Below are 24,422 nucleotides of genomic sequence, written 5' to 3' on the forward strand. Positions count from 1 at the left end.
GGGTTGGGATCTGGGTTTGTGTTTCTTTCTTTCTTTTTATTTATTTATAAATATTTAATTAATATTTTAATAGAAAATGAGTCCCGTCACTTGCCACGTCAGCATTTTAACAGAGAAATTGAAAGATAACTGACAAAAGGTATGAAATTGTAACAAATTCATAGATGAGATATGACATTGAAACTTTTTAAAAACGAGGTATGAAACTGTTAATGACCCAATAGTTAAGGTAGTTCTGTGTAATTTACCATATTAATTTAGTCTGATCAGCCGCCAAGAACTTATTCCCTTGAAAGTAGTCAACACTACTTGCTTTTCCTTTGACGGCTTTGTCCTCCATCATTTCTCATTTATTCATATAATGAGTCTAGGGTTTGGTGGAGAGGAGGTGGGGGAGACGGCTGGGGAGGATAGAAGGGTCTCACCCAATGTTTTGTACAGATTTTTATTTAAATTTCAGTATTGAATATTTTAAATTGAATAGGTAATTTTTTATAAATAACTTTGTAATAGTTTGACTTACTTAGCAGTAATTGAATTAAATATGCTTGATTGACTAACAAAGATAAACGCATTGACTAAATTGATCAAATTGACAACAGGGGAGCTAAATTAGCCAATACACTAAACATAGGGACTATTTTGATATTTAAGCCTAGAAAATAATATGAAGGTTGGATTAGTGACGGATCATTCAGTGTTTCATGAAGTTACATATGCTAATATGAATTCACGATCAATTTAGTGTCTATTTGAAGTACCCTATTTGAAAATATTTTGTCGCCATTTTCAATTTTCATTGCAATCTTGCCCCTTTGCTTCAGGAGTAGTGTGCATAGGAAAAATTAAAGCACTTTCACCTTGTTAATTTATTTTTCCTTTTTATGTCAAACAATATATTTTGTTAGATTATATGTTAGATTAATTATTGATAAGATTCGAACCCACACCGTCTTGTTAATTTATTTCATTGCATTGTAATTTCAGCTCTTACTTTACCCATTTACCTATGTTAAACTATATTTTTGAACCACATCATATTGTCTACAAATTATGGCCTAAACTAAAAAACATATCTCCCTAGCATTTGCCATTCTAAAATTTGTATTTTACTTCACACACACACATAAAAAATAAATTAAAAAAAAAAAAGAAAAAAAAAAAAAAGGAATTGGTCGGGTGGGTGAGGGCAGTATCCATAGGCGGCCCATGGAGTTGTTATGATGTCCTCGTCCACCTTTTATTCATGCTTCCTATCCTCCCCGACATTTTGTCTTAACCTTGAAACAATCTCTCTCTCTCTCTCTCTCTCTCTCTCTCTCTCTCTCTCTCTCTCTCTCTCTCTCTCTCTGTCAAAGTTTTGAAGTGCAAGCAAAGAAATCCCATGCCAAACCAAACCCTACCGATCATCAAGAAATATATCTCAATGACCCTAATTCCTACACACCATTTCCTTCCACCTAGCGCACACATATCCATGGAATCGGAAACCCAGCACTCCCTGCAGCTTCCTGAAGAAAACCCAGCAGGTGGAGCAGCTGCCCTAACCCTACCTCATATTAACGATTACAACGCCAATGTCGACACTGCCCAACCCTTCCGCTCCGTCAAAGAAGCCGTCGCGATCTTTGACGAGCGCCTTCTTCTCGGAGAAATGTTTTCATCCCCTAAACCCCTATACACCAATAATATTGTCCAAAGTAGCCCTACTACCACTCCGTCATGGAAGTTTTCACCGCCGAACTCTAAAGAAAGCGAAGAAGTAAGAGTTAGTAGTTATGGTGATCGCGAGGAGAAAGTAGCAGTTATGGACACTCTTAAGAAGCTTGAGGCGGAGCTCGAGGAAACAAAGGTGGAGCTGAAGTTGCTGAAGAAGAGGGAGTCAGAAACGGAGGTGGCACTGGCGTCGTTGAACGCGGAGCTTCACAAGAACATGTCCAAGTTGGCTCGAGCGGAGGCGGATGCGGCAGCAAAGGCGAGCAACGTGCTGCAGGTGTCTACGACTACTAGATCATCATCACCAAATAGTACTACTATGGGAGATAATGTTGAAGAGCGGAATAAGAGGGAGTGGATGAAAAGAATGGAGAACTCTACGTCTTTGGCTCAAATATTGAGCATTGGTGCTACCTACGACCATGTCGGAGTCGGCTACTACGACTATGTCGGAAGGAAAAGAGAGAAGAAAACAATGAAGAAAAAGCCTATTGTCCCTCTTGTGCAAGATTTATTTTCCTGGAAAAAAGGGTCTAAATATTCCAGTTCTCTTTGCAACCCTCTTTATTCGTCTACGCAATTGTACTATTGAATCTTGATTTAAATAATGTTTAATTACTTCGATATATTTTCAATCCAAAAGGGGAAGAAACATGAATATAAATGATATCATGTGCTTTGTTATATTATTATATTGCAAAAGTTTGTTTAATATTGCTTTCAAATATATATATATATATGATCTAATAAGCAGTATTTGTCAAATTCAGAAAAGAAAATGAAGTCGCATTTCAATCTCTCTCTCTCTCTCTCTCTCTCTCTGTTTGTTAGTCTCTTTACACTAGTAATACATCTGCGTTTTCACAATTGTACCCAAGCTGTTCAAGAAATTTCAGTGGCAGGAATCTCAAGGGAAACTGTGAGTGCAAAAGTTTGAGGCTCAAGCAATGAGTCACTTTCGATGAATTCTAATCTTGGGGGAGCGGGACTAGAATAAGGGAACAGATCAAACACTTATAATATACTGAAATCATCTTTGAACAAACACTGATTTCAGCATGAGTGTTTTCTTGTAGCTATCCCCTCCTTCCTCATTGATGGCAAGCGGAGATCATGTTCGGCTTCTTGACGTGATTACAAGATTACTTGTTGAAGAATTGGTGGATGAATACCAAATATAATGAGAATAAAAATAAGAGCATCGTCATGTCAAGGCTCGCAATAAATTTTCTTGCATCGATCCCAGCCCATGCGAATAACGTTGTATTTTTCTTGCAACCCAAGATGTAAAGAACATGGACAATTACACGAATACTTGGCCACCTAATTCCCAGCAAAGAACACATATAATACCCATTAGGTAAGGACCCGCTAGACATTCCGACTCACACGCTATGTAAATCACCAAACATTTAAGCAAGGCCAGCTTTTATTTATGTTCCCGATCTTACTTTTTTTCTTACAGCAAATTGAGGGTTTGGGGTTTGACTACATTTTCTTACAGCAAATTAAGGGTTTAGGGTTTGACTACTTTTCTAAAAAAAAATTAAAATTCAATTTTAACTTGATTTGTTAGACCATCTCCAAAAGAAATATCAGATTATAACCGTCAAATTATTATTGATGGCTAATGTGGTAATCTGAAGCCTTATATCAAATTTTGTACTTCTCCAATTGAATTGTCAAATGTTATTTTTTTTTATTACAATATAGCTTTAAATGGTTGTAATTATTAAAACAATGTTGAAACAAACTTTCTATTGGTTGAAATTTTAGTGGAATAAGAGATTCACCATTAAAATTAATTAAAAACAAATTTGACATTGATGTCAAATTTGACTCCTAAGGCCATCTCCAAAGGAGATGTTAAATATGCCAAATAAGATTAAAAGACATTTATGTGTTCTTCAATGGATATGCCATATATGATGTGGCATGTGAGTCATTTGACTCCTTGCTTTCTAGTTGTCTTTTTTGACGGCAAACAAAGAAAGAGTCAAATATATTTAATTGAAATTTTTAATACATGGGTCTCATTAACAACTAATAGAATAAAAACTACAATTAATTTTGATATTTTTTAATAGTTAATGTAACTTTAGGCCCAATAAAATAATAAAATAAATATTTGATACATCTATTGGAAAAGAAAAGAATTTAGCTCTTGTATTCAATTTGTCACATTAGACATTAAATAAATTTTGGACATATCCTTTGAAGATGCTCTAAGACCATCTCCAAAGGAGATATCAAATTTTAAACATAAAATTTAAATTTGAAGGCTCATGTAGCACATTGATCTTTTTTTAATTTTTGTTTTCTAACCAATATGTCGAATTTAAACTATTATTATTACATTATGTACTTTTTATAGTTGTAATTAGTATTTTAAAACAAAAAATAAATATAAAAATTATGAAAAGCCTTTATTAATTACTAAAAGTAGATTTGAAGCTACAGTCAAATTTGACAGCAACTTCCTCTGCTGCCTTTCTATGTCATATTATATAAGAATTGACATTTCGGTTGAAAAACACTAGTAATGTCTTTTTTTACCTAATGAGATTTTGTGAAATTTAAAATCATGTAACAAAATTTTGAGATTTGGATCACTTTTTTTAGTTTTGTTTTGTTAACAAAGATTTGGACCACTTGATCTAGCTTATCACCGTTGATTTAGGGCTCGTTTGGTTATGTTTTTGAAAGAGTCAAAAGCGCTTTCTAATGAGTAAAAGCATTTTAGTTTAAAAAAAGGGAATTTTAACAAAAAGCTCTCGGTACTGTTTACTTTAACGAAAAACCACATTTTTACACTAAAAAATCAATCATGGTACTATTCACTTTACCCTTTATTTTGTTCTTATCGTTAAAACTCAAAATTTTGAAGCCATTTTCATTAGTTTTTCCTTAAAAAAAATGGTCGTTTGACAAATATTTTAATAATGCGTTTACTAACCCGTAATCGGAATGAGAATAAGAAATCCGATTCCGATTACGAATTATACCTGTGTTTACTAAAATTGGGAGGAATCAAAAGTGCGTGGGGCCTACACAAAAAAGGGAATCCAATTCCTGAAATTGAAGGATTTGGATTCCCAACATATATAAGGTATTTGGATTCCGGATTGCCCAAGCAATCAGAATGATAATTTTTTTTCCTTTATGCCCTCACTTGCTTTCATTATTTCCAAGGGGGAAAAGGTCTAGCTGGGTTAGATTCCCATCTCCCTCTTGTTGCTTAGGCAACTTAAACCCTCAACATAGTGAGGTTCCTTTTAACCCTAAACTTATTTTTTTGAAAATGCTCCTAACAATTTCTTTCCATATCCTTCTAGCTCATTAAGCATAATTCTATACTTATTCACATTATGCACAACTCCTTATATACGCCGAAGAGAAAAAACTACAACTTGTGCGATAAAATTTATATATTAAAGTCAATACTTAAATTTATAAAAAAATAAATTTTAGTATGTCTATGAAATAAAAAAGCAATTTAATTTTTTCTTACTATTATATACTATATCAAATTTTATTAAAAAAAAGTATATAAAATATTTGATTTGAGACAAGGACATTTTAGTAATTATACTGGTTTATATTCCGATTATGCTGTATTAGTAAACAACTTTATGGAATTGTATTCCGATTCCGGACAGTTTTAGCAAACAACTTCAACAGGGATCTGATTCTAATTCCACCTTATTTCAATTTCTACTCAATCAAATTCCACCTCATCTCAATTTAATTACATATTAGTAAATGCGCTATAAAAATGCTTTTAGTTAGAAGTAGAACTAGTAAACATTTTCTAAGAAGCACCTAGGAGTAGGAGGTGCTTCCTCCTAAAAGTAGTTTCCCATTTTACCCCTGAAACGAAAGGAAAGTACAAGAAAGGAAAATCAACGGCGGTACTTCGAGCTTCTTCTTCTGCGACGTACCTGTTTGGTTCCTGAGAAAATCCAAGAAGAAAGGAAACGAAAGGAACAGAGAAGAAATCTCCGCCATACTTTTCATTCGAGATGAGAGCGATGCTTCTCAATTCTCCGCCGTACTGCAGGCTCCAACGACCACTTTCCACGGTTTTCTTCGATTTCCCTTCACTTTCATAAACAAATCAATTGCTTCTTCTTATATTTTTCCCTTTTAATTTTGAATTTTTACCCTTTTTTCTGCAGAGTTGTAGTTTATTATTTGGAGGCTCGGGCTCCTATGTATCTCTCAGTAGAGGGAGCAATCTGGTGCGGCCTAGCTCACGGGTTAGGTTACCTTCACCTTCACGCAGCCTAGGTCAGTTTCTTTTTATTTCGAAATCAATGATTTTTATGCTTTATACATATATATATATATAATATATATATATATATATATAATCAATCAATTGAATGTTTGGTTGATTTGTAAGCATCGGTTGTATTTTTCAATCTGGTATAATTAGTTTCAGAGTGCTCCAACATTGATTTTATTTATTTGTTTATTTTCGTATAGGATACAATTTCAGATAGTAGTATTAGTTATTTCATTTTCAGCTTTTCTCGGCTGTTATCGAATTCAAGATTTCTGTAATGTTTGATTGAACTCAATTATGTAATGTTTGATTGAACCCAATTAACTACGCAAATCGACCTAGTCAACTTTAGAACATTGATATGCTACGCACTTGTTGATGTCGAAAATATATAATGATGTAATTCTATGTACCTTGTTGCAACACGAACTTTTGTTGTTAATGGTTGCCATGCTTTTCTTGCCCTGCTTCTGCGGATGCTAGTGTGAGTCAATCCAGTAATGTCGCATGAATATTCCCAAATTGAGCGTTAGTTTGAAGGTAATGCAAGTGAGAAATCTGATTATTAGTCAGTATGAGAATCCAAAGATGGAGGTGTTTGCTGGACATTTTAGGAAATGGAACCCTTGTGGAGCCTTACGAATAAGAAGACATTATGGGATGTCCACGGTTGCTCTTTAATTTGCAACATTGACAAGTTATTCTTCTGGATAAAATAAATAATCAAAGCCCATATGTAGGTTCAATAAGGACATGCACTCCACCTTTGCCCTAGTCACTGTTTCATAATTTGACACAGATAGTTCCGGGCCTTATTAGCACCCAGTTTAAAACTTCGTTACATCCCAGAAGTATGTCTGCATTAAGAAAAGCCAGTAGAGTTTATAATATTCTTTTCACTTTAAAGGTGTATAGAAACACAAATCAAAATATTTGTGTTTGTGTGTGATTGATTTTCTTTTTTCTGTAAAGATGCTAAGATCATCTATGTAGCAGGTCGCCATTCTGTCTCGTTTTAGTTTTACCTAGTTGGATGCTTATGGTTATCTATATTTTATTGTTGTACAGTTGTTAAGGCGGTTGCTACTCCAGATTCAGCGGTTGAATTGCCACTGACTTCAGAGAATGTTGAAAGTGTATTGGATGAAATCCGACCATATCTCATTTCCGACGGAGGAAATGTGTCGTTACATGAGATTGATGGAAATGTGGTGCGTTTGAAGCTTGAGGGAGCATGTGGCTCCTGTCCAAGCTCTGTTATGACAATGAAAATGGGTATTGAGCGTCGTTTAATGGAAAAGATCCCTGAAATAGTTGCAGTGGAAGCAATAGCTGACAAAGAAACAGGACTTGAACTGAATGAAGAAAATATAGAGAAGGTAATATTTCTTTTGGAGTCGTAAGACCCCTTTAATAATAAAATTGGATATACTTTTTCATGAGTTCCTGCTTCACTCATAAATCTGGGATTTTACACTGCTGCTGCTTAGGATTTAGGTTTAAGAAAAAGTATTCTGAGTTTATTTGAATTTGATATAGAAAATTGAACCAATACGATATATAAGAAAATTGTTTAGTGGTGTTTGTTTCACTTGGCTAGTAATTTCTGGGGATTCTAAAAACCGTTTCCGTTTATCACTATCCAATAAAACTTGCAATGTTTGCTTAGTTGGATTATTATACTGCTGTTTAGCTTACCTAGAGTATAACCAATGCCTTCTCCCTACATTATTTTTCTTCCTCGCCGTTGGTGGTCAAGTGCTTTTGCAGTGGGCTATTAGTAATTTACCGTGTTTCTTGGCCTGGTTATTAGGATAGTGATGATATCCGCTGTGTGTCATGCACTAGCTCAAATAAGCTCAAGAAATTAAAATAAGAAAATTATGATTATAATAATTATAATTCATAAGTCTTTACCCGCATTGAAGTATTAAGGGATTGTGTTCGGGTCAATATTCCGTACTAACTTAAATTTTGAGTGGAGATGTCATTGTTAAACCACTTTAAGTCAGCCTTGAGTGTTTGACTAAAGCCTAGGATACTTACTCCTGTGACTTACTGTCATGCTCTACAATGACCGTCAGAAGTTTAAAACCCTGATCAGCCTTCTAATGTTCAAGAATTGCCTATTTATTTTCGGTATGTATGTTCATTCTTGTTATTTTTTTGGTTAAATATAACTCTTTCCTTTCGGTTGACTGATATGTTGATACTAGAAAGAAATCAAATGTCTTTACTGCATAAAGTGCGGACTGCACGTCAGATGAATTGTGATAGAACGAAAGATAATAATTTCATGTTTAGATGAGTTCCAAATATAGCCGAAAAATTGAGGAAGTTGGATGCTTGATTTCAGGGATGTCCTCTTATGTATTTGTATGTACAATTTGCTCCAGGTACTTGAAGAAATTAGACCCTACTTAGTAGGGGCAGCAGGTGGATCTCTTGAGCTTGTGACAATCGAGGAGCCTATAGTGAAGGTCCGTATCACAGGTCCAGCTGCCGGGGTAATGACGGTTAGGGTGGCAGTAACGCAGAAATTGAGGGAGAAAATCCCATCCATTGCAGCAGTTCAACTACTGTGACATTTTTGAGTCGAAACAAAGAGGTACACGAGATGATGTTGCTGCTGCATTTTCTTCCAAAACTCGCACCTTGTATGGATAGATATGTACTCTTCAATTCTTTACAAATAGTATAAACATGTACAGTTAATAACTGTGATGCAATAGGTGGAGCAAAGCTTGAATTGGATATAAGCACTGAGAGCTCCTTGTGTTATTTCTGTGTTCATTGAAATCTTTGAGGGAGCGACCGTCAAATTTCCGATGTTCTTATTGATTCATGGCTGTATAGTGCAAGTTACTTGATTTCTGACAGTGAATTTAATCAGCTCTAGTATCAGTCACCGACCGGTTTTCGTGCGTCAAATGGAAAATGTTTGGTCTGCAAATTTCTATTTAATTTGGAATATAACCTTGAAATGAGCTTGAAAAATGTACATGATTGGTGATTCTGCTTGATTTATTCCATCCGATGGCCATAAATAATAAGAGTGTGAGAAGTTAAAAAGGGTGTGTCGGGAAATGACGTGTTTCAGTTAAACTGGAAGAGTTGTCTCTCACCCCAAACGCACTCAACTCATACCAAAAACTTCTCTCAAGCCTCAGAACGCGGTCGGGAACACACATTGGTCTAGTCTTCAAGGAGATTATTTCCATCCCTTTCCAAAGACATGATCTACCCGTCCAAGGATTGAAGCTTGTCAGCATTAGCGGTCGGGAACGTTCAAAAAAACCGAAATGTTTTTATTTACAGTAGACATCACGTATCCATCGGAGTTGGTAGGGGTGGGAAAGCCATCTTCCTCACTGACTACCTGTAGGGATCAAAATGTTTATCGTAGATAAAACCTAAATCAACGAATGGAAAACCGTGTTTACTACTAAAGTATCATCAAACACTTGTTTTGCAGACAAGCCTCCGCAATAAATATGATCAATACGCACACTCGATTTCCTCCAAAGAAATACTTACCGTCAACGATGACAAATGGGCGAGAGTTTCAATCTCCCGTTGATGGCTGCAGAATATCTTCCAATCCGAAATTGTTCTACAAATCACAATAGCTGATCGCCTGAAAGAAACATGGAAAGAGGATGCGTAACTAGTTATATCCAGCTTTTGACGTGACATAGCAAAAGTTCAGAGTTATTAAGAAACAGGAAAGACGTCACGCACTGCACTAACAAGACGTACCTTTCATGACTTTCTTTTGCAAGTGAACGGAGAGATTCCACAATAGACTCTGTAAGGTTCATCTCAGATTCCACCTTTTCGTTTGTCCAGCACTGGATGAATAACCTGATACAAAGGTAGTAACTACGCATACTAATTTCCGATCAACAGTCAAAGAAAAACACCATTCCTATGTGTATTATTATAGTTGATGAAGCAAGCGACATCTAAGAAGAGCGATGAAACAAGTGAACGTTTTGCAACCATTTGCCTCTATTTTGGGCTAGTCAGGATCACCAACATAGTTAAATTTAAAACAAAAAGGACGCGAGAAAAACTCGAGAAAATAATGTCAATTATGACTATACTAACCTCTGTAATGGATGGATATTCGCATATCATAATTGGCATTTCTCTCTTGTGATCCCCTGAAGATGGAAGACGCTGCCACAGTTCTTCTGTGACAAATGGCATAAACGGATGGAGCAACCGTAGCCCATTGTCAAGACATAACCATTAGAGTGTCTCGTGCACAACCCCTTTCAGTCACAAACTTTGGATCGTTACCAGAAAAGTAGGGCTTGATAGCTTCAACAAAAACATCGCACAGCTGGTACTGCCACCAAGCATGCACTGCAGTGGCCGCATGTGATAATTCATACGATTCCAGTGACAAAACAGTTTTGGATATGGCTTTGTTCAGTACCGAGAGTATCCATTGGCAACTAAATGGGAACACATCTGGATTTACAGTTGAAGGCGGAACATAGTCATTCCCAAGTATGTTCGGAGAAACCTTACTACATTCCACAATTTATTACACCAGCTTTTGTAGCCCTCCACCCTTTTGATATCCAGATTTATCTTATCATGCTGACAAGACAAGAAAACGAAATAGATGATTAGATCCACCGTCCATGATAGACAACAAGTACCTGACGAAAGTAGTAAGCAAGACAGAAGTCTAAACCTGAGCAGTGTAAGAAACTAGAGCAAAACGGAGAGCATCTGCACCACATTCCCTAATCCCCTTAGGAAAGTCCTTCTTCCGAGACAGCTACTTCCTTGGCATCCAAATTTCCCTCTAAAAGCTTCTTCTGTAGACCTTCAAGTTCAACACCATTTATCACATCAAGTGGATCAATGACATTCCCCAAGGATTTTGACATTTTACGCCCATGTGCATCACGAATCATAGGGTGCAAATATACCTGCAGACCGAGAAACAGTACACTTGTCACTTCAGTAACTAACACATAATGTAAAAGTTATCACAGAAAAATTTCAATAGCAGAATTATTTGCTTGTTTTCCTCCGTATCACAATCTCTCCATAAACGCAATAAACAAGGCAATAAACACCAAAAAAAAAAAAAAGAGACCGGTTTGGGGTTTGTAGCTTGTGGCATACAAGAAAAGCCTAAAAGTCACACAGCTAAAACACCTACTGGGGCATGCTGACAAGCTATGAGAAATATAGACGTGTAAAATTTGGAATCTTGTCACAACAGCGTGCTAAGTATCCTCAAAACTTCTTTTCGTTCAAGCTTTACCAAGTACAAAAATATTGTCTCCTTGAGTAGTATACGCAATAACATTCTAAAGTCAGGCAACTAGTGACTTATAACTTTGGCAATATGCAACACAAAATAGAATGAAAAAAATTCTGCCCACCTTTGTAAAAGGTACATTGCCGCCCAATGTCATTCCAAGCATTACCATACGAGAAACCCAGAAAAAAGAGGATATCGTGACCAGTTTCAACAAGTGAAGTCGGATAAAAAGCCTTTAGGTCTTCTGTGTCCTCTGGCCAGCCCAACACAGACAATGGGAAGAGAGCAGAAGAAAACCAAGTGTCAAGGACATCAGGATCCTGAATCAATTGAAAGTTCCCCTCATATCTACCACTAGCCTGTGCTCAAGCCTCTTCCTCATTCCTTGCAACCACCCATCGATCATCAAGTACTCCAAAATCCTCCGCCTTATCACTCTCATAAACAACATACCATGGAGGAACACGGTGACCCCACCACAGTTGCCTCGAGATGCACCAGTCACGAATGTTTTCAAGCCATCTGTGATGGTTAGACCAAAACTAAGTGAAAACTTCTATTTCTTTTCCTTTCATACGAAACTGATAATATACAGAAAAATAAGGAACACACAGTGATTAAGTGAACCAGCTATCCACATTAGCAAAGAACTCTCAAACAAAGGGATCTATAAAAACACTGGGAAAATATCAAAATAACAGCTAAAACAGCCACCATGGTTGTCAGCGCTGACAGAAACATTGGTAGCCAATTTGACGGGTGTTTCAGTATTAATGACACGTCAACGGAAATAATGGAAAGTCTATAAACACTGGAAAATTGAAATGAAACTTTAGGAATGTTGTGCCTTGGCTGATTATCTTCACCAATATACAAACCCACAGTTGAATAGTTTAAAATACAAGAAATAAAGACACAGAGAAATTTACGAGGTTCGGCAAAAAACTGCCTACGTCCCCGGAGAGATATTGCTCTTCACTATGAGAATAACAGTACAAGTATACATGAGTTAAATCGACATAACCCAATCCCATATCCCTTGTACACCCACTCACAAAATTTTCCCAAGAGCCTCACTCTACCCCAAGAGTTCTTTCACTATAATACTTTTCACTCTAGCTCTCTTGATTTTCTCTCAACCCATGTTCAACCTTTTCCATGGGAGAGCCGAATGCTCTCCCCCTTGGATGCTCTCTATCTCACTTCACAAAGGCATAACCAAATGCTTTAATATAAACAAAAGGCCCCGCCTTCTCTCTCTCCTCTTCTCTCTTTTGGCTCATCACACAAGGCCAATTCTTTGCCTTTGTAAAAGCCACAAATCAAGGGCTAGACATCATAATGATGTCCCCCTTTTTTTCTCCCCAAAACAAGGAAAGATGTTTTCTTTCTTTCTTTAGCCGAAAGGTATTTTGGAGGATAGTCCACTTGGCCACAAACTCCAACAATCTCCACCTTGGCCAAGCTGTACCAAAGTCCATTGGCCTTACGTACTAGCATGCACACTCTGAATCCACCTCGTTGGTCCTGTTCCGATTCAGTTACTGCCAATGCATGTGCAGCTGCTGCAAGCAAAAAAAACATTTAGCTTCAGACAGGATCTCGACACATCCTCGTCTCCTCCAGCAGGTTTTCCTCCTCTTCATTGTCTGCAACCTGGAAACTCGTCAGCGCGCCTATTTCCAGCAACAACCCATCGAGCCAGACAAAATTCCCACACTTCCTCCTACCTCGGGACCTTCTCATCACCTGTGAATCCCATAGCTCCACCTGCTGCAAAACCCCTGCAACACTTGAGACTAAACATCACCAGGAGAAGTGTTGCTTCGAGTACCTAGAGGGCATACTCAAAGTCTTCCACCACAAACTTGCTAACCCGGCCTTGCACCCGTAGCACTGTGGACCCTTGCCTCCGGAACTGGATCCGAACCTGCTGTCTCTCTCAGATCCTCTTTCCAATTTTCTTCCACGATTTCAACCTTGAATAGCTTAAGCAGTCTTGTGCCCACCATCATCCATGGTCTCTTGTGTGTATCATTCCACACCAAAGAAGCTTGCACCTACTCCAAACTTACTGTTTCTTTCCTTGCAGTAAAGTTTCACAAGGTTCTCGTACAAATTTGAAAGTGAGGTAAGAAGAAAGAGGCCTTTGTCTTCTTCCTCAACATCAACTTTCGCAGTTGATCCAAGCATCCCTAAACACGGCTTCCATTTCTTTAGGCTTCCATTACTCTCCTTTACCAAGAGCAAAACCGCCTCTCCCTTTAAACTGCTCAACTGAAAATTCCATGGTGAACAACAAATCTGGACCTCCAACGAACCAAAGCCCCCAACGATGCTCTGATACCAATTGTTGTGCCTTGGCCCGTTCGTTAGTGCGGAACCGAGATTCAAATTACAACCTCACCAAAATCACACACAGTTGAACAAAATAAAATACAAGAAATAAAGACACAAAGAAATATACGAGGTTCGGCAAAAAACTGCCTACGTCCCTGGAGAGATATTGTTCTTCACTATGAGACTAACAGTACAAGTATACATGAGTTAAATCGACATAACCCAATCACATATCCCTTGTACACCCACTCACAGAATTTTCCCAAGAGCCTCACTCTACCCCAAGAGTTCTTTCACTAGAATACTTTTCACTCTAGCTCTCTTGATTTTCTCTCAACCCATGTTCAACCTTTTCCATGGGAGAGCCGAATGCTCTCCCCCTTGGATGCTCTCTATCTCACTTCACAAAGGCATAACCAAATGCCTTAATATAAACAAAAGGCCCCGCCTTCTCTCTCTCCTCTTCTCTCTTTCGGCTTATCACACAAGGCCAATTCTTTGCCTTTGTAAAAGCCACAAATCAAGGGCTAGACATCATAATGATGTCCCCCTTTTTTTCTCCCCAAAACAAGGAAAGATGTTTTCTTTCTTTCTTTAGCCGAAAGGTATTTTGGAGGATAGTCCACTTGGCCACAAACTCCAACAAGGAAATGTTAAACATGACAATAATATAGGTGTTAGATATATAAATTTTATATCTAATATAATATACCTGATGGCAAGTAGAATATAAACTAATCCTTTAACTGTTATCAGTAATGTATGCTGAGCTTTATTTGTTCTGACATCCATCGTTTTTTCACTAATATATGAACAATGTCATGGTACAGTTTGCCTAAGGGGTCTAGCCTTCTTCTTCCTTGCGAGGTATGCACCTATCTCCCACTGACATTTTGGACCTTTTGTTCATTAACTTGCAGCTCTAATTAGGTTTGGGTGTTGGGGAGTTTACTCTGCTTCCTCAATTACAAGGAATTCCAGAAGATATTTCTTCACAATCTATGTAGTATTGATCTGGGTACTCTATATTTTTGGAAAGGATTTTGGCAATATCGGTGTTATTATGCTTAAACTCTGATTTTTATCTGAATCAGGGTGAAAATCTTTGCTCCCCAGGCTGATTTTTCCAAAATATCCACCAATATTTAGGCGAAATCAGTGTGATATTTAGAATAGTGACAACAAAGGACCAGCAAGAAGCGAAAACCAGTCGCAAGTATTTCAAAATTCATTATGCAATACTGATACCAGAAACATTTTGAAGTATTTTCAAAAGATTACCTCTCCCATTCAGCAGTATATTGTCTTGGGATGATCTCAAGCTTCCTATTTTCACTATCTATGGCAGCATCGAGGGCTTGGTTTCCCATACCACTGCATTTGACATACCATTGAGGTTTTATCTTGGGTTCCCCAACATCCTTGCTTCTAGAGCAAATACCAAGGCGCATCTCATTGTTCTTTGCTTCTTTAAAGAGGCCCTAAATGCCATGAAAAAACAGTCACCGAAACATCCATAACACCGTAGAAAAAATGACACAAAATCTCAAATAGACAGTATCCTCCATCAACTAGGACGAGTGTACAACAAAAAACTGGTGATGTTCATAAGTGATGCAATTACAAGTAAATTAAGTTAATTTCTGTGAAGTGTCTAGGATGACGGAAATGCAAACAATTTCAATTTCGAACTGATTGTTTGAAAGAGCATCAAGTGGAAAATAGTGCAAAACAATAAAAGGAAAGTTTCTGTCAGTGTCACCGACATTACTTCTAGCAGCAACAATCTAGCTTAGGAGGTCGCCACCAATAACCAATACATTTTCGTTAAGCATGTATCAGTCACGTAGATACTATGATATGGTATGTTGATATTGATAATCAATATAAGTTTCAGAGGACTGTAGTGATGTAAAATATATACCTTCTTCTTTAGTGCTTCAGTCTCTGCCTCTCGGGCTTTGAAACGTGGCATTCCTGCAAATTCTCCACCCTCCTGGTTTATTTTTCCATCATCAGTAAAGATGTTAATGAATTCAAGATTATGGCGCTTCCCGACATTAAAGTCATTAGGATCATGGGCTGGGGTAATCTGCAGGAGGCAAAGAGAGAGAGCATGAAGATCTTTACATCCCTGAAACATAAACCAGAAAAAGAAATTTAATGCAATCACTTGGAACTTATATGTTAAACCTTACCTTCACAGCACCAGTACTGAACTCTGGATCAACGAGAATTTCATCACATATTATAGGAATTCTTCTTCCATTGAAAGGATGGATGGCAGGTTTTCCATGAAGGTGTCTATACCTCTCGTCATTAGAATGTACAGCGATAGGAGTATCACCAAGGATAGTTTCCACTCTAGTGGTGGCCACCACAATGTCACCAAGTTCTTCCTCCAGAGGGTAAGCAAATGAAGTTAACATGCCAAATTCAACAGGGTTCTCATATCCAGGAACCCTCAATAATGTCCTTTCTCGAATATCTATATAATCCTCCTATACAGACCCAAAAATCCATAAATATATGCTGCAAAAATAAGGAAAAATATGCGGGTAAAAGAAGAAGGCTGACCTCAATGTCAGATATTGCTGTAAGCAACCCACAATCCCAATTGACCATGCGATTATCCCTGCAAACAAAACATATGAAGAAAAATTCAAAGACAAGAAGGTAATTTATCTACTTATAGATGTGGATGATTATATAAGTCAATCTGTGTACACTGTTGTCAAGTTTCAATCCTTATCCCAACTGACTAAATAAGTACTAGCATCCACCGTCACATTAATGTTAGACCTAAACAGCAAACCAGTGGTACGTTCTCCTCTGAAATTAGCAAAACTTTCCTAACGGCTTATCCCTTACATTGTATTTATCAAGAAAGTTTAGATTCAGATTAGCATAGAGCTCTGAGCTGGAAAACACATAATAAACAAAGAAGTGCTCCCCTAATATTCTTTTATGCCAAGCATACCTGTAGAGAAGCCCTTGTTTATGAAGCCTTACAAAAGCCTCCGCCACAACATTTGATCTTTTCTCATCCATCGTGAAGCACTAAAGTGTAGGAAAAAGAAAAGCTAAGTCAAGAACAGAGAGAGATCTTCGTTTATTGAGACTGCCAATACTTTGTTTCAATCCAAAAATCAAACCAAGCTTCAAACTCAAATCCTTTACCTTGCGGGACCAATCCAAAGAAGCTCCCAAATGACGTAGCTGCTGTAGATGGAGCTCCCATGCTTTTTTTTTCCATTCCCAAACCTTTCACAACCAAGTTACCAAACCACAACATGAATAGGTATGAATGTATTCAGAAAATTTTAGAACAAAATTATTTAAGGGATCTATGTCCAGCTAGTTTCAATTCAAGCTTACCTCAGCCACAAATGCATCGCGACCTATATCATGTCTGGTTAATTTTTTCTCACTCATAAGCTTCTTTTCAACAACAACCTATAATACGCACTTGGAAGTTATGGCCAGCAAACGAATACATACGTAATAAAGATAAATCCAGATCAATGAAAACAAAGATTACATGCATATATATATGGCCAAGATATGATTAGGTTAATAATTCATCGCTCATGGCTACAAGGAACTGTCTAATAAGAAAGGACATATCCCCTACACCCAAAAAAGGCCAAATATACAGCAGATTCATATTTGTGGCACAATAAAATTCGGCACAATGCTGGAATGAACGCGATGCAAATAATGTTATTGTGATAAAAAATGTAACCATTTGCCAGTTAAGAGAAAAGGAACAAAACCTGTGTTGCTATCCCGGCATGGTCCATTCCAGGCAGCCACATGGCATTGTAACCATACACTCTCCGCCAACGAATGATAGTGTCCTGCATATGACAAAATCACATCCAATTTTCAATGAACACCCTTGCCGATGAAGAGCACAAGTCAGGAATTTAAGCAAAGAATGAGCTCAATAGCAGCGGTGAGCGCATGGCCTATGTGAAGGGTACCAGTTACATTGGGTGGCGGCAAAACCTGCAATTTATGTGAAACCTGATTAATTTTCTCACTCTTTTTTCACTTTATCCATATCAATGCAAACTCATGAACAAGTTAGTTTGGAGCAGTATGACACTCACAATCACAAATGGAGGTTTGGAGCTGTTAGATTCTGCTGAGGAGAACACCATTTTCTCCCACCACTCATACCACCTGTATCAACCAGTATAAGAAATATGAAGAAACTACAGGTACAATTTATGGGAGAATTAATAGTGAAAATATGAGTACACTCACGACTTCTCTACAGCCTTCGGATAGTACCCTGTCGTCATTTGACTAGCCATCCTTTTCTTCATCCTTTGCATTTTCATCTTCATCATCCCAAAGCCTTACATTCTTCTTTTTATTCGTCTTCGAAGTAGAAGCACATGCTTCTTGCTCCTGGATGATTTTATTTTTAAAATAAATATATAAACCCTTAGCAGTTCATCATTGCATTGTTGTTCTATATTGATGTAAAAAAAAATGCAAGAAACTTGTTGAATACTTGGATGAACACTTATTATATGCTTGTTTCCCATGTTTTCAATATGTTCTAATACTTTATAATTTATATGTCATTTTATGTCGCAATTTATGTACAATTATGTGTGTTTTTTTAAGTATAAATGGGTACTTATTTATACAATATATAATAAATTTACTTAAATCCGTCTAGTCCGCCTAGGCCTCCTAACCACCTAGACGCTAGACTCCAGCCTACCGCCCGACTAATGCATAACGTTTTTTAGAACCTTGGTAGTCACACTCCATTCTGTTAGGTCCAAAGGCGACTACAACTCCCGACCTCAGCTTTCAGAACAACAGATTTTTGTACTGAAACCTCTACCCAAATTGCTTCCCCTTTGCAATTGCACCGAGCAACAACTAATTTCTGGCCAAAGAACGACACGAACCAGAGTTTTTTTTTTTTTTTTTTTCCCTTTTCCATAGCTTCTTTTTTATTTTCCAGCAGTGAATGATAATAAAATTAAAAAAAAAAGAAAAAAAAAAAAGAAAGAACGTTGTTGAGAGTGTAAAAAGCCATACGAAAATCACAAGAATCGCCATTACCTGAAGCTTGATAGCTTTCTCCAAAGCTTTTTTCTTCTTCAATTCTTTCTCTTTTGCCTGTCCAAAAAACAACACAAAAAGAAAATGCAATGACTTGTTCCGCAAACAACACTTTACCAAATTTCAAGTATAAAAATCTCAGCCAAAATTGAAAAAAAAAAAAAAAAAAGGATCTGTGAAAGAAAGAACGAACCTTCGCTTCCTTTTTCTTTGATTAATTTGTTTTAACACATATAATGTTGACATTTAGTATTATGATCTAGTGAAACCACTCCGGCACTATTTAGTATAGATAATATTTTTTATTAAAAAAAGCACATATAATATTAAAAAAAAAAAGATTAAATAGTGACAGCGGACAAATCTCATAATTTCAAACCTAAGTGGATTCACCCATATTAAATATGTTCCTACGGAGGCCAAACCTCAAAATACTTCTTCGAAACCCTAACCTCTTTTTCGTCTGAACGTGCACTTACGGTTGTAACGTCGATGATTGCCGCAACCTCAAAATGCCGCTCTAAGATACTACCCCTTGCTCTTGGTCCCCAACGTCGATGATTGCCGCAACCTAATCACGACCGACCCAGAACTAGTACCGTACAACATTGCAGAAGGCAAAGCCTACACCAACGTTCGGTTACAAGTGCCTTTTCATAAGATGTGTTGTGGCTCTAGCCACGGTTGGTTGGCTAGCGTAGAGAAAATCAACCACCATGGTCGTCCACGCTTTCGGAAACCAACTGCCCATTCATCTCCCCTCCCTTGCGTGTCTCTACTCATCATGAGGCAGTATGAATATTATGTCCCAAAGGTCTTATCTGCCGATCCGCTACCAAAACGTTTGCACTGCCTCCGTGGTCCTGATCTTTTACATTCTGATGTTATATTTTACAAAAGACAACACTATACAGTTAGTCGAGACTAGGGACTGGTTATGTCTCATGTGACCCTTCACGGTCGTAGAAGGTAGTCACATGTAACTTATCCGTGTCTGTTCTATGCAAAGCTTGCCTGCCATGCATATCTTGTGGTTGTGGAATCAACCAAGGGTGACCTCTTGCAATGGCGTAGCCAGAATAACCTTGAAGGAGGGTCAATTTAAATTTGCCAAACCAAGCACTATTGAACCTTCTTAATGTATCACAAAAATTTGTTCGAGGAAATTTATGATTTTTAGATTGGCAATGACTGTTTTGTAAGTATGTTCTACGTACCTGAACTCGAACATTAGGATTACACTGAACTCGAACATTAGGATTACACTGAACTCGAACATTAGGATTATAATCCAAAATTGGAATTCGTAACCGGGGTTATGTGGGAATTTCTGACAAGTTGATTTCCTCACAATTACGCTTTGAAGCACCACTAGTTTATCTGTCTTTTGATATTAAAGATGACAATTGGTTTGTGATTTTCTTTTAAAATATATTTCCATAACTCTATGAATTACAATATTTTTTATTAGAAAAAAAAAATGATTCTCACCAATAAACAACAAAATCACAGAGAAAATTGTAAACTAAGAGTCAAAGAGCCATTCGCACCATCCGAACGAGCAACTGAAGAGAATCATCCTCACTCAAACTTTGTGCTACCAATACGTGCAATGTATCTACCTGCATGGCATGCCTATGAAGCTGAATGCTGTGCAGCAGAACCAGGCCCTCCTTATGTCGAGAGAAGACTGTCAAAGAGCCATTCGCACCATCTGAACGAGCAACTCAAGAGACTCATCCTCACTCAAACTTTGTACTGCCAAAGGATGGTTTGCCATTGCTTTCATAATATGCACAGCAATCCCCTGTACCTGCATAATTATAGGTTAGAAACAAAAAGAAGGTTAAAAACATACCATGAACCGATAACCTAATAAATACAAGAGCACAGTAACATACAAGCAAAGATTTAAGTTCAGTATGAAAAAAATGTCGCGCTACTACTGGCTGTAGTTCCAATATGTTAAATATACACCTCAAACAGGGAAAACCTGGCATGTCAAAAAAATGTCACACTTCAAAATGCTATAAGGTTCTACTTGTACAGTTGTACCAAACACAACGTAACAGCTATTAAGCCTACAGTGTTTTCAAAATCAAACTTTGCATATGTCCATGTGTAACAAACATGTGTGGTTTTGTGTACCATTAAGTAAAAGCTACCTCAAGCCGACTGACTTGACCTGCATCATCGTCATAATCTTTGTCAGTTGTAAATAGTTCATCACAGTCAGTAGCCTTTTGCTTTTGATTGACTTCATCAGGATCCAGAAGGGTATTGAGAATATGAAAGAGACAGAACAATATCCCTGAATCAAGAAGAGAGTGTTTATAAATATGCTGCAAACAGAAAAAGGAAACAAGCATGGACAGCGTAAAGTACAAATGAAGGACAAAAAAATCACTTAAGTCCGTCACAACCAAAGAGGTATCCTAATCTAGTGAAATTAAGAAATTCTACCCCAGAAGCTAGAACTTGTAGAGGAGGGAAAAAATACAGATGTTAGAATAACAGCAAATCCTGGCATGTTCAAATAATGTCACAATTCAAAAAATGCTACAAGGTTACACTTGTACCAAACACAACATAACAGGGATTAAGCCTATTGTGTGACTGTTTTTAGAATCAAACTTTGCATACATCCATGATCCATGTGTAACAAAATGTATGGTTTTGTGTACCATTAATTAAAAGCTACCTCAAGCCGACAGACTTGACCAACATCAACGTCATAACCTTTCTCAGCTGTAAATAGTTCATCACGATCAGTAGCCTTTTGGGCTGTTCGAGACATGTAGGCCAATATTGCAGACCAGGCAGCAATAGGGGGAAACTATTCCATTTTCTACCATTTTTTCTCAAAACAGTGGCACGCGGGAATATGTAATCCGGCTTTGGCAAGACGAAAAGACAGTTAAATCAGCGTCTCCTTCTCTAACAAGTTCTGTTTTGTTTTTGCAATAGCATGCTCTACAGCCCATAAGCCTTCTCAAGCTAGCCACTGAACACGAAAGCTTTTGACAAGACTCGTCAGGAGCTCATTCATAACATATTTCATAGGAAAATTTTTCGTCTGCACGTGCTCCTCATGCAACTTCCATGCATCATTTAGTCTATGCTCATCAATTGCATTCTGTATGTCCCCAGTTAATTTAGTTGGATCTCGAGCCTGGCCTGGACCAAGATTGTTCCCACAACAGTTGAAAAGCAGGTTCCTTTAACTGCAAGTCTCCCTGGTAATCCTAAAACATCTTGTAAACTCTACTTGGCCAACGAAGAAAACCCAAAAGAACATAGAAACCGGCCCGGCATTTGAACAAGCTCGAAGCTGAGGATTCCGAGAACATATAGAGCAGAAAGGAAACCGAAGTTGTCCAATGATGGATGAATTTCTTCACAGAAAAGAATCTTAACCACAAAAACATTTACCACTCAACTCCTAACTTGAGGAGCAAGTAACCAAAGACATTGAAGTGGCCAGCTTCGTTGAGGCATTTAATCAAGCAGCTGGTGGTCGAACTGAGGTTGAAAGGAGAAAAGCATTCTACTGGACGTGCAGGGATAAGTTCAAGTTAATTTGGCGTCGGCATGTCGGGCGGAGTTGGATAAAAAGAGCCTGGAAGAAGAAAGAGGAGGAAAGTTTGAATATCTAACGTTACAGAGAGGGAGAGAGGGAGCTGTGGAAGTGAGGGGGCGAGGGAAAGAAGCCGGGTCGGTTTTGCGAACAAAGAAAAACGGGTTCTCTATTGGGCCTATTCATGGACACGTTGGACCGGTGGGCTGCTTTATTCTTTGGTGTAGTTGGTTTGGTTTAATAAAAGAGAATGGGAAGTGACTTCCGCTTGCACCAATTTTTCCTCCCCCCATCCGTCTACATTTTTGTTTATTTATGTCTTTTAAATTGTTTTTTTATTATTAGGCTTTGCTCACTCATCCTTTAGTATAGGTAATATCGTTTGTTTAACAAAAAATAAAAAAATTAATTTAAACCTAAAAAGAATGCTGCAGAGTGAGTAAAACTTGTTTTTGAAGAAAAATATACTCTCGAAAATACCATTACCATAACTAGCACTATTTTTTTTCGTTTGGAAAAAAAAAAAAAAAAAAAAAAAAAAAGCTCTATTTTTCTCATTATATATTGTCTCAATATGACAAACTACAATGAAATCTTGTTTTTGGTGCGTAAGACTAATCAATTTCTTTTTTATTCATAATTTGATGGTAAAAAACAAAATATCAAGCTACAAGTTCACAACGAATTTTTATATTTTGAAAACGTAGTGTTATAACTTTATCATTGATACAAGCAAAAACTTTTTTCTCAATGTAAAACTACTAAGCTATCAATTTATCCACTAAGAAAATTACTTAGAAGTTGAATTACCGAAATAATTACATCCAGAATCCAAGACTGTCGATTTCCCCACTTGCATTAACAGATTAATGAATTCCCATCACCATGTGCAACTAACTCAAACCGTTATGTTATATATGTAACCAATGAACCAAAACGTTCGCTCCTGCCATTTATATTTGTTCAAAACTTCTCTCTCTGCATCCTTCCAATTCTTGCTTCTGTTTCAATGGCGGACGACGTTCCGGCAACTTTCGTCAACGACGTAATGCAAGTCCGCATCGTACCTCCGTCAAGGGTCATGGAAGCATGTGAGATTTACCAAAATATTTTTAACACTCGTCTAGTTCGATTTGTCAATTTCAAGATTCCGAAGAGTGTTTTCGTTAAGGTTCAACTTGGAGCCAGCGTGTTTGGCGTCACCGATTTTCTGTGAGTAGTTTTTGTTGTTTTGATTTGAACATATTCTTGCAAATTTTTTACTAAATTCTTGATTGATTCGTGCAGATTCAACATCAATTCCCAAGTTTTTCAAAGCATCTATCCGTCGAACGTGAATGCTTTCCTAAAACAAATAAATTCAACATCCGATGGATAGACACGTCTATTTGCGCAGATTTAACATTATTTCTTTTAGGAAAGCATTCACGTCTGACTGATAGATGCGGTGAAAAACTTGGGAATTGATGTTGAATCTGCACATATCAATCAAGAATTTAGTAAAAAATTTGCAAGAATATGTTCAAATCAAAACAACAGAAACTACTCACGAAAGATCGATGACGCCAAACACGCCGGCTCCGAGTTGAACCTCAGCAAAAGCACTCTTCAAAATCTCGAAATTGACAAATTGAACCAGACGAGTGTTAAAAATATTTTGGTAAATCTCACATGCTTCCATGACCCTTGACGGAGGTACGATGCGGACTTGCATTACGTCGTTGACGAAAGTTGCCGGAACGTCGTCCGCCATTGAAACAGAAGCAAGAATTGGAAGGATGCAGAGAGAGAAGTTTTGAACAAATATAAATGGCAGGAGCGAACGTTTTGGTTCATTGGTTACATATATAACATAACGGTTTGAGTTAGTTGCACATGGTGATGGGAATTCATTAATCTGTTAATGCAAGTGGGGAAATCGACAGTCTTGGATTCTGGATGTAATTATTTCGGTAATTCAACTTCTAAGTAATTTTCTTAGTGGATAAATTGATAGCTTAGTAGTTTTACATTGAGAAAAAAGTTTTTGCTTGTATCAATGATAAAGTTATAACACTACGTTTTCAAAATATAAAAATTCGTTGTGAACTTGTAGCTTGATATTTTGTTTTTTACCATCA

General features: G+C 37.3%; 2 protein-coding genes, 1 long non-coding RNA gene and 1 pseudogene across 4 annotated transcripts; 2 read left to right on the forward strand and 2 right to left on the reverse strand.

Annotated features, from left to right (window-relative positions):
* The first annotated feature begins 1,396 nt into the window (after positions 1 to 1,396).
* Positions 1,397 to 2,402, forward strand: LOC137728211 (uncharacterized). Its single transcript, XM_068467065.2, has one exon. The coding sequence runs from the start codon at positions 1,427 to 1,429 to the stop codon at positions 2,306 to 2,308; it is 882 nt and encodes a 293-aa protein (XP_068323166.2). The 5' UTR covers positions 1,397 to 1,426; the 3' UTR covers positions 2,309 to 2,402.
* A 3,207-nt stretch (positions 2,403 to 5,609) lies between these two features.
* On the forward strand, positions 5,610 to 8,826 carry LOC137740452 (nifU-like protein 2, chloroplastic). Of its 2 annotated transcripts, XM_088686248.1 has the most exons (5): positions 5,620 to 5,798; positions 5,895 to 6,006; positions 7,073 to 7,383; positions 8,401 to 8,612; positions 8,737 to 8,826. In XM_088686248.1, exons 1-4 carry the CDS (start codon positions 5,739 to 5,741, stop codon positions 8,587 to 8,589), a joined length of 672 nt encoding a protein of 223 aa, XP_088542374.1. In that variant the 5' UTR covers positions 5,620 to 5,738; the 3' UTR covers positions 8,590 to 8,612; positions 8,737 to 8,826. The 2 variants fall into 2 exon arrangements, with proteins under 2 accessions (XP_068336421.2, XP_088542374.1); XM_068480320.2 differs by having other exon boundaries at positions 5,610 to 5,798; positions 8,401 to 8,826.
* Positions 8,827 to 8,935: 109 nt separating this feature from the next.
* On the reverse strand, positions 8,936 to 20,505 carry LOC137740444 (valine--tRNA ligase, mitochondrial 1-like; annotated as a pseudogene).
* On the reverse strand, positions 20,174 to 22,541 carry LOC148690332 (uncharacterized). Its single transcript, XR_015956917.1, has 3 exons — positions 21,427 to 22,541; positions 20,891 to 21,036; positions 20,174 to 20,538 (listed from the first exon to the last, which is right to left on the reverse strand). It is a non-coding gene; the product is annotated as an uncharacterized LOC148690332 (long non-coding RNA).
* Between the last annotated feature and the right edge of the window lie 1,881 nt (positions 22,542 to 24,422).

The sequence above is a fragment of the Pyrus communis genome, chromosome 15 (assembly GCF_041283825.1).
Source record: "Pyrus communis isolate YQ-2024b chromosome 15, ASM4128382v1, whole genome shotgun sequence".
Taxonomy (NCBI): Eukaryota; Viridiplantae; Streptophyta; class Magnoliopsida; order Rosales; family Rosaceae; genus Pyrus; species Pyrus communis.

Excerpts from the sequence above, each read along its gene's own strand:
- LOC137740452 (XM_068480320.2), top strand. The coding sequence starts at position 5,739 with ATGAGAGCGATGCTTCTCAATTCTCCGCCGTACTGCAGGCTCCAACGA. Across the intron at positions 5,799-5,894 it reads TCCAACGACCACTTTCCACG|AGTTGTAGTTTATTATTTGG; the intron begins GTTTTCTTCGAT and ends TTTTTTCTGCAG. Across the intron at positions 7,384-8,400 it reads ATGAAGAAAATATAGAGAAG|GTACTTGAAGAAATTAGACC; the intron begins GTAATATTTCTT and ends AATTTGCTCCAG.
- LOC137728211 (XM_068467065.2), top strand. The coding sequence starts at position 1,427 with ATGACCCTAATTCCTACACACCATTTCCTTCCACCTAGCGCACACATA.